Consider the following 21,918-nt stretch of genomic DNA (forward strand, 5'->3'; position numbering starts at 1 on the left):
GGCGAAAATTTAACTAATTCGGCGGAAGTAACATTAGCGTTTTCTCACCGTATTTTTGGAACACAGTTCTTATTTGACGCGATATTAAACACGTCTATGGGGATTCAGAATGGGGGTGGAAAACCGCGAACCAGGTAGACAAACCTAGGATGTGTAAATTACGTCAGACTTCGGTGCTCTATATGAGAGTTATTATTATGATTATTAAACACATCAGCCATGCATTATCTGATTGTGCGTGTGCGTGTGTGTGTGTGTGCGCGTGTGTGTGTGTGTGTGCACCTTGCCAAAGCTGCCCTTCCCCAGCACCATGATGAAGGTGAAGTCAGACAGCTTGACTCGGTCCTGGTTCCCGTTGGTATCGTACTTATACACTGAGGAAGACGATGATGAAGAGTCACCGCTGGTCTTACCTGGACCCACCCTCGCTCTCTGGACGAGAGAGAGAGAGAGAGAGAGAGAGAGAGAGAGAGAGAGAGAGAGAGAGAGAGAGAGAGAGAGAGAGAGAGAGAGAGAGAGAGACAGACACAGACAGACAGACAGACGTTAACATTGTGTCGTAGCCACATGCCGTTTGTTTCCATCTTTAACCACTTACACCCTAAATGGTTTGACCGGAGTCCCTCAGGGCTCTACATTTGTGTCTTTTCTGTTTTCTGTTATTTGTTGGGAAAGGCTTCTCTGAAAACAGCAGATCTACAAGCTCTCACAGCGCGTTGCAAACACTCTATAGCAATGATTACTATGCAAGGGGTAACTGACGGGGTGCCGGTCATTATTGATAAATAATCAATTTTTGCTATGAGCTTGTAGATCTGCTATTTTTGAAAAATCGTGAAAAAAACAAACAAACTAATGACTTAAAAAATGACACAAAAAATGACTAAAGACGGGGTGCCGTGATTTTCAGTGATTTTTCTCCCCCTAAAACATAATCATCAGGTATTATGGTTATACTAGGAGGAAGATTTCTTTCAAAAAAGTGTACAGAAATTGTTAAAATTATGTTTTTATGTGGACACGCCTCCAGTTCATTAAGTATACCTGGTTCTCACCTTAGCACCTCCTCCACCACCTTAGCACCACCCACCTGTCCTAGTCCCTCCTCCTCCTCATGCCCACACCTGTTGTGTTATGATAATGAGGGGGAGGGTATAATTTTACTGTGTCATTAAAGCGCTGTTTTTCTATTGGCACGTTTGACCCTCATGGTTTCAGCCTCCAGGTAGAAACTCAAAATAGTCAGAGAAGACACAAAACACCACAAAAACACCACCAGGGGGCTTAATGAAGTTCTATCAACCTCATAGACACATGAAAAACAGAACAAGTGCAAAACCATGGCACCACCTCATTAAGAAACAAATGAATAAATTGACTCAAAAGTAACACAAAACAAAGTATGTCCTTTGCTTACGGCAATGAAAGTATTCCATAAGTGTTGTGCTGATGGACGGACACGCTCAAGGAGGTGTAGATCATTTCTTTTGTACTGTGCTTTGTGCTGTACGGACTATGACCAGTGATGGGGGGAGGGGGGAGTTGTCGGGGGGGGGGGGGGGGGATAAAAAAATTATTATATGATGAAAGGATGTGCTTTCTCGGGGGCAGTGGTGGAAAAAGTACTCAAATTCTTTACTTAAGTAAAAGTACCAATACTGCAATATAAAAATACTCTGTTACAAGTAAAAATCCAAAATGAAAAATGTACTTGAGTAAAAGTACAAAAGTATTGGCATCAAAATGTACTTAAAGTACCAAAAGTAAAAGTACTAAATATTTGAAAATAGCAGATCTACAAGCTCACAACGCGTCGCGATGCGACGCGTTGTGAGCTTGTAGATCGGCTATTTTCAAATAGCCTAGGTATAAAATAGGACTAAAGTGGTTAATGTTTGTTTTATAATACCATAATTTATATCTGAAAAGTAACTAGTAACTAAAGTTTTCAAATAAATGTAGTGGAGTAAAAGTACAATATTTGCCTCTGAGATGTAGTGGAGTAGAAGTAAAAGTATTGGAAATTGAAAATACTCAAGTAAAGTACAAATACCTCTAAATTGTACTTAAGTACAGTACTTAAGTAAATGTACTTAGTTACTTTCCACCACTGCTCGGGGGGAAAAAACAAAAGAAAGAATGATGTGAAGAAATGATATGATATGATATGATATGATGACATGATGTTTATCCCCTGTCTAACATGCTGAAAATGCCAAATAAACACAAAGGTTAAACAAAATAAAAGGAAGTGTAGATCAAATAGAATCAATATTCAGTCATCAGTTCAATATTGCATTGTCTAATTCTCTCTTCAAATGTTTTCTAAAACATTATTTTTTTAAATAATTTTTGTCCCTCGATTTTTGTAACCCTTTTTTTTCACCCGGTGCCAATTTGCTAAGTGATCCTGGGCACTACACTCCCCCCACCAGCCTAGGGAGGCCAGGGCCGAGCTCATGCCTCCTTCAATGCATGAGAGCCGACTGACCTTCTTATCACCTGACAGGGGGGAGTTTCCTGGTTGGACGTAGCGCGTGGAAGGAACACGTTATTCCAACCAGTTCCTTTCCCCACCATCAGGCGCCCCGGCTGACCAGGGGGAGGCAGTATAGAGACCAGGATTACTACATGTTTTTGTGAGGGTATTAACTACCCTAGGAGACACGGGGAGAACATGCAAACTACACACAGAAAGGCCCTTTCACCAACCCCACCTAGGGTATGGGCACTGATGACGCGGAGGAGAAGACACGCCCCCAGCTCCCACAGCGTCCCGGTGTTCTAAAACATTCTTGAGAGCAACGTTTAGCTGCAGTGGTGTAAAGTAACTAAGCACATTTACTCAAGTACTGTACTTCATTACAATTTTTAGGTACTTTTCTTTACTGGAGTATTTCCAATTGTCTATACTTTTACTTCTACTCCACTACATCTCAGAGGCAAATATTGTACTTTTACTCCACTACAATTATTTGAAAACTTTAGTTACTAGTTACTTTGCGGATATCAATTAGTACGTTATAAAACATATATTAACCACTTCAGCCCTATTTTATACATAGGCTGATTTACAAGCTCACAACGCGTCGCGATGTGACGTGTTGTGAGATTGTAGATCGGCTATTTTCAAATATTTTAGTACTTTTACTTTTGGTACTTTAAGTACATTTTGATGCCAATACTTTCGTACTTTTACTCAAGTACATTTTGAATTCTGGACTTTTACTTGTAACAGAGTATTTCTACAAGGCAGTATTGATACTTTTACTTAAGTAAAACATTTGAGTACTTTTTACACCACAGTTTAGCTGTAAATAACATGTTTGTGTTTGCTTACATGGCTGTCATGTCAGATAAAGCACAACATCAAGCAGCGCAGGTTGATATGAGCAGATGCTCTCTGATTAGACAGAGGTCTGTTATAGAGCTCATCAGTCATTATTCAGATGCTCTTTGATTAGACAGAGGTCTGTTATAGAGCTCATCAGTCATTATTCAGATGCTCTTTGATTAGACAGAGGTCTGTTATAGAGCTCATCAGTCATTATTCAGATGCTCTTTGATTAGACAGAGGTCTGTTATAGAGCTCATCAGTCATTATTAGACAGAGGTCTGTTATAGAGCTCATCAGTCATTATTAGACAGAGGTCTGTTATAGAGCTCATCTGTCATTATTAGACAGAGGTCTGTTATAGAGCTCATCAGTCATTATTAGACAGAGGTCTGTTATAGAGCTCATCAGTCATTATTAGACAGAGGTCTGTTATAGAGCTCATCAGTCAGATGCTCTTTGATTAGACAGAGGTCTGTTATAGAGCTCATCAGTCATTATTAGACAGAGGTCTGTTATAGAGCTCATCAGTCATTATTAGACAGAGGTCTGTTATAGAGCTCATCAGTCATTATTAGACAGAGGTCTGTTATAGAGCTCATCAGTCATTATTAGACAGAGGTCTGTTATAGAGCTCATCAGTCATTATTCAGAAATAACACACAGCTGAATTCAGCGATTGACCAATCAGAATCAAGCATTCAACCAAGCCGTGTAATAAAAAAGGAATAACATAAACTCTCACAGTGTAATCACTGATGATCCCAGTTCAAAGACAATGGTTTAATTATGGTTTTGCTCTCATTAAGATGTGTCTCCTATTAACTTCAATTAGTCAGAATTGGATTATTGGCTCAGGAATGCAACAACCAAAAAATATGTATTAAAAGTATTATTTAAAAAATACATCGTTCCCCCCTTACGATACTTTACGTGCAAAGCTTGAGTGTCAAGCAACTGATAAGTTTTGAAAGCCAAGCGATGAAAGCCAAGACTTAGTTAGTTTGGTGATCCGGTAGCCTACAACACATTATAGTAGCCTACTAGCCTACATGACATTATAGTAGCCTACAACACATTATAGTAGCCTACTAGCCTACAACACATTATAGTAGCCTACAACACATTATAGCCTACTAGCCTACATGACATTATAGTAGCCTACGTGACATTAAAGAAGCCTACTAGCCTACATGACATTATAGTAGCCTACTAGCCTACATGACATTATAGTAGCCTACGTGACATTAAAGAAGCCTACTAGCCTACATGACATTATAGTAGCCTACTAGCCTACATGACATTATAGTAGCCTACATGATATTATAGTAGCCTATAGCCTACATGACATTATAGTAGCCTACTAGCCTACATGACATTATAGTAGCCTACATGACATTATAGTAGCCTATAGCCTACATGACATTATAGTAGCCTACTAGCCTACATGACATTATAGTAGCCTACTAGCCTACATGACATTATAGTAGCCTACTAGCCTACATGACATTATAGTAGCCTACTAGCCTACATGACTAGGCTACTACTAATCGATTAATCAGCGATCGCATTTAGCGATTAATCGATTAATCTAATTATAGTTCTTCTTTAGTTATTATTACCTTTAGAATTCTGTTTGAGGTGGTTTTTATGCTCTAACAATAAAGACGACAAAGATGGAAAAACGTATTAAAAAAATATGTCTTATTATAAAATAAAATGTAGCTCAAAGACACTAATAATAATAATTATAATAATAACAAATAATATGTTTTAATAGAAAAATAACTCTGTGACGCAGGGGGGATAGCGCCCCCTAGCGGCAGTGATGTCACATTTCGGTTCTAGAGCACTGCCATCGTTACGCTGTGCTGTAAATGTTACACGTTGTGCACGTTGTGCACGTTGTGCAACCGCCAGCAGGTTTTATAATAGGAAGAGAGATGGCTCACTCCAGCTGAGCTACATTTAGTGCCAGAAAGGTGTTTTAACCCATTGATACCTGGAACGCTTCTGTGTCACTTTAGATGCCTTTGGCTATTCAAAAATAGCAGATATACAAGCTCATAGCGCGGCACCGAGTGCCGCGCTACGAGCTTGTAGATCTGCTATTTTTGAAAAATCGTGAAAAAATATTTTTTATATTTTTTTCAAAAAACTGTTAGGATTTAGATTTTTTTAAAGAATCGCCACAGGTCTTAATGGGTTAAGTGGAAAAACACACCCGCGATTCGCTGCCAAAAACACCAGCAGCCATCAGCTGCCTGTCCATTCCATTAGGATAAATTGTTGTACCCCTGACGCGCACGCACACATGCACACACACACAGTACAAGACCCTCTCCCCAGTAGAATGGTGAGTCAGTCATAGTTCCAACGCACCTCAAACTTCTGTCGTAGTTCCTCGTTGCCCTCCTCTCCCTCAGCGGGAACGGGAACGTTGAAATACTCCCCCTCCTCCTGGGAGAGCAGCTTAAACCTGAACACGCACGCGCGCACGCACGCACGCACACACACACACACACACACACACACACACACACACACACACACAGTTTCAAGTATAAACAGTAATAACAACAATGACCTTCATCATATATTTTACGGGGGAGGGGCCATAGCTGATTGGGTTTAGAGCCTGCCTGGGAAACAGAAGGTCCAAAGGTTCAATTCCCAGCCCCGGCAATGTGTCGCGGTGTCCCTGAGCAAGACACTTGACCTCTAACTGCCCCCCCCCCCCACTGAACACTGAAGAGCCCATGGGATGAAATATGTGTAATTATCATGATGTGGTAGAGACATGGGGCGAGGGCAGGGTCAGAGGTGCTGAGAGGGTCATCAATCACGTTTATAATGGTCTTTGAACAGAGCACAATGAGACGTCAGATAAGAGACCTTTTTTCATGACCAAAAAGGTACAGGCAGAATCCTTTACATTTTGTTATTTAACAAACAAAGAGGAATTATGAAAAACGCATAGAAATAACATAACTGCTATCAACCCCAGGGCTGATATGAAGACCTCTTACCATCCATCTACCCCTAGTTTCTGGAGCTCTGAGACGCCGAACGACAAGGAGCCCATGAAGTCATTCCTGCTGGTCAGATCCCAGTCCCAGATCTCAACCGACAACCTCCGGTCCTTATCCGACTCCTTCAGGTTACTGAGAGGAGAGGAGAGGAGAGGAGAGGAGAGGAGAGGAGAGGAGAGGAGAGGAGAGGAGAGGAGAGGAGAGGAGAGGAGAGGAGAGGAGGGGAGAGGAGAGGAGAGGAGAGGAGAGGAGAGGAGAGGAGAGGAGAGGAGAGGAGAGGAGAGGAGAGGAGACATGTATTCAAATCAACATGTTAAATAAAAAACAGTGGGGGAGCCGATGGCCTAGTTAAGGCACATACCATTGTGTGAAAAACACACAAATAATGTTAACTAGTTGTACGAACGCTTGTTTTATTGTTGTACTGTTTTATTGGATCTTGTTTAGCTCATGCTCATTTGATTTTGCTATTTTTGTCTCATCTGTTTAAGGATATAGGTAGCTGATATAATGCACTTTTACCTTAGCGCTAGGTATACTCTTGGTTGCTTGCTTTGGCAGAAAATGCACTTAAGACTTCTGGTGATTAGTAGTTTCGTTCCCTACCTATGTTGAATGCACTTATTGTAAGTCGCTTTGGATAAAAGCGTCTGCTAAATGACTGTAATGTAATGTAATGTAATGTACCACATATAGGCTCTAATGCAGCCCCCAGAAGCAAATATTTGAGTTAAAATGTTTAAAAAAAATATATATATTCAAAGATTTGCACACATTTTCACAATTCTTTAAAAATAGCAGGTCTACAAGTACATAGTGTGCTATGAGCTTGTAGATCTGCTATTTTTAAAGAGCCCAAAGAAGTGTTAAAGTGACACAGATGCGTTCCCGATCTTAACACATTCCACGCCAGAGTTTAATATCATAATGTACTCACCAGTGCCAGCGTTTTATTGTTGTTTTTTTTGTTTTTTTCACGTCGCCACAGACCTCGCTAAATACCTTAAGATCGCGCGTTAAACTGTTTGTAGACACACAGGGTAGCTGTGTGAGTGGCCCAGAGAAGACCGTTTCAATCGGCGATCGTCCATTTTGAAGTTGTCGCGGTTTATGTTAAACAGCGTTCAGCGAGGAGAAAAAAACTCCGAGATAATGGAGGATTAGGGGAAGATTTAGAGCGAGAGCGAGTGGGAACGAAAATCTCCGGATACGGATATTTCCGTTTCCGGGTGTGCTACAATGAAATGTGTCACTGCGAACGAGGCCTACAATGAAATGTGTCACTGCGAGGAAAAAAAGAAAAAAAAGACCACTTCGCGTAGATCTACGCGACTGGCACGCTGCGCAATTATCTCGGTTCGCGTAGATCTACGCGATTGGCACGCAACGTGTTAATGGATTAATATAAACGTGTCACCACGGTGTGGTTTGGCAGTGAGAGCAGAACCAGGACAAGGTCATCCGTGTCAGCCTCATCACAGCCTCCCAGAGGGAACACTGAACAAGGACACAGGCCTAAAACTATGAAGATACACAGATAACCATTCTGACCACGTCCCTTCACTCTGGTCCCACCACAACACAGGAAAACCTTTAGATAACCATTCTGACCACGTCCCTTCACTCTGGTCCCACCACAACACAGGAGAACCTTTAATAATGATAACCATTCTGACCACGTCCCTTCACTCTGGTCCCACCACAACACAGGAAAACCTTTCATAATGATAACCATTCTGACCACGTCCCTTCACTCTGGTCCCACCACAACACAGGAGAACCTTTCATAATGATAACCATTCTGACCACGTCCCTTCACTCTGGTCCCACCACAACACAGGAGAACCTTTCATAATGATAACCATTCTGACCACGTCCCTTCACTCTGGTCCCACCACAACACAGGAAAACCTTTAGATAACCATTCTGACCACGTCCCTTCACTCTGGTCCCACCACAACACAGGAAAACCTTTCATAACGATAACCATTCTGACCACATCCCTTCACTCTGGTCCCACCATAACACAGGAGAACCTTTCATAATGATAACCATTCTGACCACGTCCCTTCACTCTGGTCCCACCACAACACAGGAAAACCTTTCATAATGGAGCCGTTTCTAGGTTATTGGATGGGGGACGAGGGAGAGAGAGAGAGAGAGAGAGAGAGAGAGAGAGAGAGAGAGAAGATGACAATAGAGATGACCTCACACTTTGAGAACCACTACAATGATATGTACGCAATACTGTATGTTTATCTATGTTTATCTATGTGTTTATCAAAAAATATAGGCCAAAATTATATAGATTTCCCAAAATATAGGAATGGTTAAAGGCAGGGGTCTTCAACGTTTTCAGCCCAAGGACCCCCTAGCTGAGAGAGAGATGAAGCAGGGACCCCCCCTATATTGTATAAAATTGTGTTTCAGATTAAACTTCTCTTTCTTTCCCTCTACTCCTATACCTTTTTGCCGAAAATATCAGATCTACAAGCTCACAACGCCTCGCGCTGCGAGGCGTTGAGAGCTTGTAGATCTGCTATTTTCGGCTAAAGTTCTCCTCAGAAAAGGGATGCTAGGGTTCAAGTGGTTAATGTAAAATAAAAAAATCCTCTCACACAAAGATTTGGCGGACCCCCTACAGTAGCTCTGAGGACCCCCTAGGGGTCCCGGACCCCCTGTTGAAGACCCCTGGTTAAAGGGAACCCGCTAAGAGTGGGACCATTAAGAGGGGATGATTAAAACCCTTAGAGATAAGGCTCCAGGAGGAAGCAGCACTGTTAACCCCCCGTGTCCCTGAGATAATGATTGATGATCATTAGATCACATTATTATTGTGCTCCCGTAAATGGTCGTGCGGACAGACGCGCACGTCGTGCAACGAGCAGACCTGTTTCCTCAGCACAAAACTGTAAAGACGAAACGGAAGAGTGGAGGAAGAGCGTCACATCCACTTTACCCCCGGAGGCATTTGAACGTTGTGGGAGACAACAGTCTGGCTGCAGAGACTACGGCCTAGAGCTTTAATCGGGCCTAAATATTTGAGCCCCGGCCCAACCCAGCCTGACAGAACGTCAGCCCTGAGCCCGACCCCAAAGCCTGTTACATAATTGACTAATTGGTTCCTAATTGGTTTTCTCCTCATTAGATATTATTGGCTAGGCTATTCATGAAGAACAATTCTACCTTTTCACAACTAGAAGTTGTGCTCATTCTGTTTGTCAAAGTGTGTCCCACGACGATGCACGATGCGGTGCGGGTCACATGCGCGCGATTTTTATTAACAATTAATTAAACTACTATAAAACACTATAAAACAACAGTAACAACAACACACTCTACCAGCCTCCAGTAGTGGAAAATAGCAGATCTACAAGCTCACAATGCCATTCTACGCTTGTAGATCTGCTATTTTCACATGGTTACTGTTATGTTTTATAATAATAATCGAAATCTACAAAGTAACTAGTTACTAAAGTTTTCAAATAATTAGTACAATATTTGCCTCTGAGATATTAGTGGAGTTACTGGAGTAGAAGTAAAAGTATTAGAAATTGGAAAAACTCGAGAGTCAAGTGCAAATAATTCAAAATTGTACTTAAGTACAGTTCTTGAGTACTGCCAAAAATCAATTTGAAAAAATAGCTTTTCACTGTTCTCAGGTCAAATATTGATATGCGATTAAAATGTGATTCATTAATTACAAAGCCTCTACTTAATTAGATTGTTTTTTTTAATCGAGTCCCAGCCCTAGATTTAACATGAATTTGGAACGCACGATGCCTTCGATGTGAGGAGCTGATCTGGTTCATTAGAGACAGACTGTTGACAGCTCTCTGCCTGCAGCCAGTGTTGATTTCGTCAACTAAAACTATGACGAAAAATGTTGGTCGACTACCTTTTCTCACTGACGAAAACTAAATAAAAACTAAATAAAAACTAAGCTATGATGACTAAAACCAAGACTAAATATACTGGCAATTTCATCAACAAATAAAAACTAGACTGACATGTTAGTGAGGGATCTAGTGGAGAAGAGATCTAGTAGAACTAAAAGACAAGTCGTTTTATGTTTGGCTGCACTCGGGGGTTGCGCTCTGAAAATAGACGATCTACAAGCTCACAACGCGTCGCGCTGCGACGCGTTGTGAGCTTGTAGATCGTCTATTTTCAGCATGCAACCAAGTGTAAAATCAGACATTACGACGCCATCAAGGCACCGACAACATACATTATAGTCGACTAAATCAACTGTGTATTTAGTCGACTAAAATCTTATGATAATTAGTCGACTAAAACTAGACAAAAACTGAAACATTTCAGATGACTAAAATATGACTAAAACTATATGTAATTTTATTCAAAAGACTATGACTAAAACTACATCAAAATTTGCTGTCAAAATCAACACTGCCTGCTACCTGCCTGCTTTACTCCTGTTAGATTCATTCAACATAATATTCTTCTATAAACCAGTGGTTCTCAAACCCTTTTGGCCCGCCGGCCGCTCTGACCCGGTCCGCTCTACTACGGCCAGGGGCCCCCATTAACCCATTGAGGCCTGAGGTTCCCATTCTGCAAAATGTCTTCTAAATCCTAAACGGTTTTCTGAAAAACGTACGTTTCTATATCAGTGGTTTTCAAACTTTTTCATGTCAAGGACCCCCAAAATAATATGAATTTGGCCGCGGACCCCCATCTCAAAACGCTTTGTTCCAAGGACCCCCCAGAAGCAAAGATTTGAGTTAATGTTTGCTTTAAAAGAATATATATATTCAAAAGGTTTGCACACATTTTCACGATTTTTCAAAAATAGCAGATCTACAAGCTCGTAGCGCTGTACTCGGTGCTGCGCTACGAGCTTGTAGATCTGCTATTTTTGAATAGCCCAAAGTGTAAAATAATGCATCTGTAAAATACAGATGCGTTCCAGGTCTTAACACATCGACCGCCAGAGGTTAATCTCATAATGTACTCACCAGTGCCAAGGTGTTTTTGTTGTTTTTTTGTTTTTTTCATGTCGCCATAGATCTTGTTAAAATCCTTAAGATTGAGCTCTACACGGTCTGTTTACATCCGCGAGATCTCCCTGTATCTCCCAGTGAAGATCGCGTGTCAAACGGGGCATCCATGTTGTAGTTAGAGCGGATTACGTTAAACAGTGAAATGCGAGGAGAAAAAACTACAGGAAGAGAATTGAGTTTCAGTTTCGTCTGTAGAATGGTAGCCTGCTGCAACCCTCCTGATTTCGTGTATAAAGGGGCGGGTGTAAAGAGCCGGCGAGAAACTGCGGCTGATCCCATTGGTTCACCGATCTGTCCGTCAACCCCCGCCCCGTTAACACAACATTACGAGCGACGCCCACTGCACTCTGGTTGGTTGGGAAGTGAAACACTTCCTCATACCCAGTACGGGCTATCGTTGGGCCAGGCTTTTATTTTTTAGCAAAACTAAGCAATAAAAGCCTGGAGATCGAGGCTAGTAGAATGGGAGCGGGCGTGCTCGTCAAAACCGGATCCCAAATAATTCTATTTCCTGTCATCAAACCGGAAACGGAAGTGGATCAAAAAAAATCCGAAAGTGCACCCGGACCGCGCATGCGCGAAAAGACCGCAGCCCGTAGGACTACGGGCTCGGCGCTTAACCGTTGGATTTAACGGCCCGTAGAACTACGGGCCCGGCGGTAAATGTGTTAATGGGTGAATGAGGCGTCACCGGCGCATTTCACCGCTTTAGCGCTCCTTCAGCAGCAGCTGCTTCTATCATTTCGGCGATAGATCAGGCTTTTTTCAACTTTCTCCCCTCCGTTTGGTGCACCCCCCCCCCCCCCCACCCCCCCAAGGTTGGTGCTAGGGCTGAACGATTTTGGGAAAAAATCTAATTGCGATTTTTCTGACTGATATTGCGATTGCGATTTGATTGCGATTTTTTCTTTAAAAAAAAGAACTTGAATTTTTTTTTAAAGTCAAGCTTCAGTTTAGTATTCACTGTGTACGTTTAAAAAGTAATTGGAAGTAATGGAACATTACCATATGCATACCATTTATTTACTGTTCTAGATTCTAATAAATAAGGATGAGAACTAAAAGATATGAATTGCTTCATTGCTTCCAACATGTATCTTCCAAGTACTTTTTTTCCCATGTATATATTTAAACATTTAGCTGGAATAGAAATAGCTTATTTTTGTAAACAACCCAACATTGAACTTGTTAATTCATTAACTTATGGCTCAAGAAGAGAAGCTTTTTCTGAAATGAAGTTCAATAAATAAAAAATAATATAAAATTAAACAAATACCGGTAATTACCATTTTGTGTAAACAATTCACAGCAGTGAAATAAGTAGGTCTTTCACTTATGGCTCCAGAAGCATATTTACTGATATCCAGTATTTAGCTTATGTAGATTAACATTCAACTAAAATGTAACACTTTTTTGTCTCACAAGGCAAAGTCCTCTCCTACTGTACATTGTATTACTACTACTCCTTGGAAGTGAAAAACTCAGAATACATAACGCAGTGGTGGAAAGTAACTAAGTACATTTACTTTACTGTACTTAAGTACAATTTTGAGGTATTTGTACTTTACTTGAGTATTTCTAATTTCCAATACTTTAACTTCTACTCCACTACATCTCAGAGGCAAATATTGTACTTTTACTCCACTACAATTATTTGAAAACTTTAGTGACTAGTTACAGATATAAATTATAAAACCTACATTAACCACTTTAGCCCTATTTTATACCTAGGTAATTTGAAAATAGCCGATCTACAAGCTCACAACGCGCCGCGATGCGACGCGTTGTGAGCTTGTAGATCTGCTATTTTCAAACATTTGTACTTTTACTTTTGGTACTTTAAGTACATTTTGATACCAATACTTTTGTAGGCCTACTTTTATTCAAGTCAATTTTGAATTTGGGACTTTAACTTGTAACAGAGTACTTCTACATTGCAGTATTGATACTTTTATTTAAGTACAACATTTGAGTACTTTTTCCACCACTGTACATATATGTGACAAAGATACAGTTCATAGTCGCTTCTTTTGGGCTTGTTTTCATAGACAGGGTTGCTTATTTCTCTCACAAAACCTGGCAACACTAACCAGGAAGTGCTTTGCATCGTATTGTCATTGAATCTCAGCATCCAACAGTAATAGTTTAATAATGATGGGAAAAATATAAGTTACACTTACAGAAACAAACATAGATAGGAGCAACACTACTACTACACTACTTGTGTCGCACCGAAAATAATGTTTTACCGCTACGCGCGGCATCGGGGACTTAAGTTGCGCAACACGGCCGGGTTCGACAAACTTTGAATACTCGCAGCCGATGGCGAGGGACCTAACTATGAGAGGGACAGAGCGAGAGAGAGGGGGGGGGGCGCTGCCCTCTCGCTCCCTGTAGAGAGAGGCAGCCACTCTGGAGAGAAGGAGACAAGTCCCGCGGGTGCTCTGGGATTAATATTAATATTAAAATTATTAATTATGATAAAATAAAAAATAAAAAAAATCGCGGCCTTTGCGATTAGCTAATCGCGTGGTTTCAAATCGCGATTTCGGTTTGAAAACGATTAATCGTTCAGCCTTAGTTGGTGCCCTGTGCTTCAGCACCTAAAGCCTTCCGTTAATCCTGCACTAGCCTCGATCTCCAGGCTTTTATTGTTTAGTTTATCTAAAAAAATAAAAGCCTGGCCCAGCGCGTCGGTGTACTCGGTATGAGGAAGTGTTTCATTTCCACAACCAACCAGAGTGCAGTGGGCGTCGGCTCGTAATGTTGTGTTAACGGGGCGGGGGTTGACGGACAGATCGGTGAACCAATGGGATCAGGCGCAATCTCTCGCCGGCTCTATACACCCGCCCGCCCCTCTATACACGAAATCAGGAGCGTTGGGGCAGTCTAATCCTGCACTGACTACGGCCCCCTGTTGAAGACCCTGTTTAGGTGAAAACATGGTGTAATATCAGATGATATAAAGGTGAAAACATGGTGTAATATCAGATGATATAAAGGAAGTCCGCTCTTACAAGGTGAAGCTCTCGTTCCACGTGGGGTTCAGACAGCACTTGATGGTCTTGGTCTTCTGTTTGCTCTCACTCTTGGGGTCCGGGATGAGCTTGAGTTTGACGTAGGGGTCCGACAGGCCGTTGGGGTCCATGGGCACCAGGTTCTTAGCCTCTCTGACTGGAGGGGAGACAGGCAAGACAGACAGACAGACAGACAGACAGACAGACAGACAGACAGACAGACAGACAGACAGACAGACAGACAGACAGACAGACAGACAGACAGACAGACAGACGTGGGGTCGGGGGAGAGACAGAGAGAGAGATTTGAATAAATTGCTGTTATTTGGTTGGTAAGGTTTTGTACACAGTGAATGTAAAACATTTAGTTCAGGGGTCTTCAACGTTTTCAGGCCAAGGACCCCCTAGCTGAGAGAGAGATGAAGCAGGGACCCCCTACTCTATATTGAAAACACTTTTTTTGTTTACTTGGTCTGCTCTTTTTTCCCTCTACACCTATACCTCTTTGCCAAAAATAGCAGATCTACAAGTTCACAACGCCTCGAGCTTACTATTTTTGGCTACAGTTCTCCTCAGGAAAAGGGATGCTAGGGTTCAAGTGTTTAAGGTAAGAAATAATAATCATATCACACAAAGATTTGGCGGACCCCCTGTAGTAACTCTGATGACCCCCTAGGGGTCCTGGACCCCCTGTAGTAACTCTGAGGACCCCCTAGGGGTCCCGGACCCCCTGTTGAAGACCCCTGATTTAAATACTGTGTCAACTGTTTCAAAAGTATATCCCAAGCTAACCTCTCATATATGGATGTATAACTATTTCTTAAAATGTACCATTATTTTTCTAATAGTCTTGTAAGATAGTCTTCCCTAAACAACACAGCGCTGTTTAATACACTTACAATAAGTGCATTCAACATAGGTAAGGAACAAAACTAATCACCAGAAGTCTGAAGTGCATTCTCTTCTAAAACAAGCAACTAAAAGTATACCTAGCGCTAAGGTCAAAGTGCAATATATCAGCTATACCTACTTTATTAAACAGATGAGACAAAATAGGAAAATCAAATGAGCAAGAGCTAAAACAAATAAGTGTATCGACTAAACAAGATCCAATAAAACAACAGTTTTAACAACAAGTAGGCAAGGCGAAAACGTATGCTTTCTCGTGCCAATAAAGCTCCTTTGAATTGAATTGAGAGAGAGAGAGAGAGAGAGAGAGAGAGAGAGAGAGAGAGAGAGAGAGAGACAGAGAGACAGAGAGACAGAGAGACAGAGAGACAGAGAGACAGAGAGAGAGAGAGAGAGAGACGGACGTTTAAGTGGACCACAGTTTTCTGTCCTAATTCTGAGTAAAGTCACTTAAAAGCACAGTTTAGCTTCTGTTCCACAATCAATCCATCAGAGAGAGAGAGAGAGAGAGAGAGAGAGAGAGAGAGAGAGAGAGAGAGAGAGAGAGAGAGAGAGAGAGAGAGAGAGAACATGGACATTCGTACATATTCTCAATTTGGGTCAATCATTGGATCATTGATCAGATAATGGCCTTCTTCCTGTTTCACTGTCACCTCCCCTCCAATACTACTGACAGAGAGAGAGAGAGAGAGAGAGACAGACAGACAGACAGACAGACAGACAGACAGACAGACAGACAGACAGACAGACAGAGACAATCAAGGACTGCTATACTCAGTGTATTCCTTCACTATCTGTACCAAGTTGACCTCGACTACTGTATATATGAAAAGATAACTACCTCGTATGTGTGTGTGTGTGTGTGTGTGTGTGTGTGTGTGTGTGTGTGTGTGTGTGTGTGTGTGTGTGTGAGTGCACGTGCGTGTGTGCCTGCCTGCATGCCTGCCTGCCTGCCTGCGTGCGTGTGTGCGTGCCTGCGTGCGTACGTGCGTGCGTACGTGCCTGCGTGCGTGCGTGCGTGCGTGCGTGCGTGCGTGCGTGCGTGCGTGCCTGCGTGCCTGCGTGCGTGCGTGTGTGCGTGCCTGCGTGCGTACGCGCGTGCGTACGTGCCTGCGTGCATGCGTGCGTGTGTGCGTGCGCGCTATTTCAAATACATTTGAAAAATTGCTTCTATTCGTCTTGAAATGTTTTATATCAAGTGATTGCAAAACCTTGGAAAAAGTGCTGCTATTTGCTTCAAAAGCTGTTGCTTACCTTTATATAGAACTGTTCCTAACAGCACATTTACATTTTTGTGCTTTTGTAAGATAGTTTTCCTAATTTCTAATGTGACAGCTCTGTTTACATAATTCTGTATTCCCTTTTAATTGGTTCATACATTTATCTGTTTTGATTGTTTTATTTGACACTTACTTTGGCAATGTAAACGTTAGCCAATAAGGCTCCTTTGAATTGAAATCAAATTGAATTGAGAGACAGACAGACAGACAGACAGACAGACAGACAGACAGACAGACAGACAGACAGACAGACAGACAGACATGCACACAGACAGACAGACAGACAGACAGACAGACAGACAGACAGACAGACAGACATGCACACAGACAGACAGACAGACAGACAGACAGACAGACAGACAGACAGACATGCACACAGACAGACAGACAGACAGACAGACAGACAGACAGACAGACAGACAGACAGACAGACAGACAGACAGACAGACATGCACACAGACAGACAGACAGACAGACAGACAGACAGACAGACAGACAGACAGACAGACATGCACACAGACAGACAGACAGACAGACAGACAGACAGACAGACAGACAGACAGACAGACAGACAGACAGACAGACAGACATGCACACAGACATGCACACAGACAGACAGACAGACAGACAGAGAGACAGACAGACAGAGAGACAGACAGACATGCACACAGACAGACAGACAGACAGACAGACATGCACACAGACAGACAGACAGACAGACAGACAGACAGACAGGCACACAGACAGACAGACAGACAGACAGACAGACAGACAGACAGACAGACAGACAGACAGACAGACAGACAGACAGACAGACAGACAGACAGACATGCACACAGACAGACAGACAGACAGACAGTCAGGTCTTACTCTTAACGGTCAGTGTGTCTGTGTTGATGTGGGCGTTGATGGAGATCCTCCCTCTCCGCTCCGTGTGGTCAGTACCGCACAGACTGGGAACGTTGGCCACGCAGCGCTTATGAATATTCATCATACAATCTATAGAGAGATACATACACCTTATGAATATTCATCATACAATCTAGAGAGATACATACACCTTATGAATATTCATCATACAATTAGATTTTTTTTACCTTGAGTTAACAGAGAATCCCGACAGGGTGATTATCCACCTCCGATCCGCGTCGGTGGATAATCACCCTGTCGGGATTTATTTTTCAATAATGACCACCTAACCGTACATTATCCCGCTTATTACACGGCTACTTAATAAATAAATTAATAAATTGACCCAAAAGTAACAACAAAATGAAGTATTTCCGCCGCTTTAACTTAACCAGCTTTATAGCCTGTCTGAAGGTGATACCATATGTATAATAATCACACACAGACAGACAGACAGACAGACAGACAGACAGACAGACAGACAGACAGACAGACAGACAGACAGACAGACAGACAGACAGACAGACAGACAGACAGACAGACAGACAGACATTGTGGGGGAGAGGGTATTTGTATGTGAATGTTATGACTCTGTCTGACCACTAGATGTCAGGCTGCTATAGGATGATGCAGAGACTGACTGAATGAACACACTTACTGTTATGTTGGCATTCATGTGTTTTTAACATGTAATTATTACCCTACATTTTGTTAATTGATTTACCAGTAAACATAGATCTATAGCACCAGTAAAAACAGATCTATAGCACCAGTAAACATAGATCTATAGCACCAGTAAAAACAGATCTAGCACCAGTAAACATAGATCTATAGCACCAGTAAACATAGATCTATAGCACCAGTACACATAGATCTATAGCACCAGTAAACATAGATCTATAGCCACCAGTAAACATAGATCTATAGCACCAGTAAACATAGATCTATAGCACCAGTAAACATAGATCTATAGCACCAGTAAACATAGATCTATAGCACCAGTAAACATAGATCTATAGCACCCAGTAAACATAGATCTATAGCACCAGTAAACATAGATCTATAGCAACCAGTAAACATAGATCTATAGCACCAGTAAACATAGATCTATAGCACCAGTAAACATAGATCTATAGCACCAGTACACATAGATCTATAGCACCAGTAAACATAGATCTATAGCACCAGTAAACATAGATCTATAGCACCAGTAAAACATAGATCTATAGCACCAGTAAACATAGATCTATAGCACCAGTAAACATAGATCTATAGCACCAGTAAAAACAGATCTATAGCACCAGTAAACATAGATCTATAGCACCAGTAAAAACAGATCTAGCACCAGTAAACATAGATCTATAGCACCAGTAAACATAGATCTATAGCACCAGTACACATAGATCTATAGCACCAGTAAACATAGATCTATAGCACCAGTAAACATAGATCTATAGCACCAGTAAACATAGATCTATAGCACCAGTAAACATAGATCTATAGCACCAGTAAACATAGATCTATAGCACCAGTAAACATAGATCTATAGCACCAGTAAACATAGATCTATAGCACCAGTAAACATAGATCTATAGCACCAGTAAACATAGATCTATAGCACCAGTAAACGTAGATCTATAGCACCAGTAAACATAGATCTATAGCACCAGTAAAAACAGATCTAGCACCAGTAAACATAGATCTATAGCACCAGTAAACATAGATCTAGCACCAGTAAACATAGATCTATAGCACCAGTAAACATAGATCTATAGCACCAGTAAACATAGATCTAGCACCAGTAAACATAGATCTATAGCACCAGTACACATAGATCTATAGCACCAGTAAAAACATAGATCTATAGCACACCAGTAAAACATAGATTTATAGCACCAGTAAACATAGATCTATAGCACCAGTAAACATAGCTCTAGCACCCAGTAAAAACAGATCTAGCACTAGTAAACATAGATCTAGAGCAACCAGTAAAACATAGATCTATAGCACCAGTAAACATAGATCTATAGCACACAGTAAACATAGATCTATAGCACCAGTAAACATAGATCTATAGCACCAGTAAACATAGAATCTATAGCACCAGTAAACATAGATCTATAGCACCAGTAAACATAAATCTATAGCACCAGTAAACATAGATCTATAGCACACAGTAAAACAGATCTAGCACCAGTAAACATAGATCTATAGCACCAGTACACATAGATCTATAGCACCAGTAAACATAGATCTAGCACCAGTAAACATAGATCTATAGCACCAGTACACATAGATCTATAGCACCAGTAAAAACATAGATCTATAGCACCAGTAAACATAGATCTATAGCACCAGTAAACATAGATCTATAGCACCAGTAAACATAGATCTAGCACCAGTAAACATAGCTCTAGCACCAGTTAAAACAGATCTAGCACTAGTAAACATAGATCTAGCACCAGTTAAAACAGATCTAGCACCAGTAAACATAGATCTATAGCACCAGTAAACATAGATCTATAGCACCAGTAAACATAGATCTATAGCACCAGTAAACATAGATCTATAGCACCAGTAAACATAGATCTATAGCACCAGTAAACATAGATCTATAGCACCAGTAAACATAGATCTATAGCACCAGTAAACATAGATCTATAGCACCAGAAAACATAGATCTATAGCACCAGTAAACATAGATCTATAGGAGACCGTTTGTGTTTGTGTACCGTCCATTTTCCTAAATGATTTCAGCATCCTTAGCAGTAATGAACCCTCTGGGAATCACTACAAATCCCATGATGCACTACAAATCCCATGAGCCTCTAGTACTGGGTCAATGCAGAGCAGTACTGGCCCCTCTGGGAAGAACTACAGATCCCATGATTCACTACAAATCCCATAATTCCCTGCTACAGTAGTAGGTCAAAGCAGAGCAGTCAGTCAGTGGCCCCTCAGGGATTCACTCCAAATCCCATGATGCTTTGTTACGTCCTTCCCTACTACGAGTCCCACTATTCCATCATGACTATGTGCTATCATACATTCATACATCATGACTATGTGCTATCATACATTCATCATGACTATGTGCTATCATACATTCATACATCATGACTATGTGCTATCATACATTCATACATCATGACTATGTGCTATCATACATTCATCATGACTATGTGCTATCATACATTCATACATCATGACTATGTGCTATCATACATTCATACATCATGACTATGTGCTATCATACATTCATCATGACTATGTGCTATCATACATTCATCATGACTATGTGCTATCATACATTCATCATGACTATGTGCTATCATACATTCATCATGACTATGTGCTATCACACATTCATCATGACTATGTGCTATCACACATTCATCATGACTATGTGCTATCATACATACATTCATCATGACTATGTGCTATCATACATTCCTTAATGCAGCCATTCAAGGTGAAGGACAGCGTCTCAGTGACCTTATAGCGGCGGGGAACCAGATGGAGAGATTTGAGTCTGGTGGTGGGAAGGACGTGTAGTCTGGTCTTTTACTGTGAATGGGCTGATGTCCTTAACCAATGACACACACACACACACACACACACACACACACACACACACACACACACACACACACACACACACACACACACACACACACACACACACACACACACACACACACACACACACACACACACACACACACACACACACACAGTGTTGTGTGTGTACTCACGGTCACACTTCATGCCCTGGTGGATCAGCCCGTACAGCAGAGAGCCACAGTGGTCGCAGAATGTTGGACTGGAGTACGTATGAACCTTGAACCTGTGTTTACTACGAGGGTCCTGAGGAGAGGAGGAGAGGAGAGGAGAGGAGGAGGAGGTGGGGAGAGAGGAGAGGAGAGGAGAGGAGAGGAGAGGAGGTGGGGAGAGAGGAGAGGAGAGGAGAGGAGAGGAGAGGAGAGGAGAGGAGAGGAGAGGAGAGGAGAGGAGAGGAGAGGAGAGGAGAGGAGAGGAGAGGAGAGGAGAGGAGAGGAGAGGAGGTGGGGAGAGAGGAGAGGAGAGGAGAGGAGGAGAGGAGAGGAGAGGAGAGGAGAGGAGAGGAGAGGAGAGGAGAGGAGAGGAGAAGAGGAGAGGAGAGGAGAGGAGAGGAGAGGAGAGGAGAGGAGAGGAGAGGAGAGGAGAGGAGAGGAGAGGAGAGGAGGTGGGGAGAGAGGAGAGAGAATAGATGTCAATCACCACATGACATCAGAGCTGCATTGTCCCCCTAAATGTTATTTTATGGAGGCGGGCATAAACCATGTCAAGTTTTATACATTTCATTTCATTACATTACATTACATTACATTACATTACGTTACGTTACGTTACGTTACGTTACGTTACGTTACG

At 41.8% G+C, this 21,918-nt stretch overlaps 1 protein-coding gene across 1 annotated transcript in view; it reads right to left on the bottom strand.

Moving 5' to 3' along the window:
- LOC308075925 (protein kinase C beta type-like) overlaps positions 1–21,918 on the bottom strand; it is an 83,887-nt gene that overhangs the window by 20,150 nt on the left and 41,819 nt on the right. Inside the window, 6 exon segments of the mRNA XM_080415942.1 lie at positions 283–432; positions 5,717–5,813; positions 6,364–6,498; positions 14,408–14,564; positions 17,467–17,595; positions 21,261–21,372. Coding sequence (XP_080272068.1) covers positions 283–432; positions 5,717–5,813; positions 6,364–6,498; positions 14,408–14,564; positions 17,467–17,595; positions 21,261–21,372 — 780 coding nt within the window.

Source organism: Gymnoscopelus braueri (genome assembly GCF_963280865.1).
Source record: "Gymnoscopelus braueri genome assembly, chromosome: 2".
In the NCBI taxonomy this organism is placed as follows: domain Eukaryota; kingdom Metazoa; phylum Chordata; class Actinopteri; order Myctophiformes; family Myctophidae; genus Gymnoscopelus; species Gymnoscopelus braueri.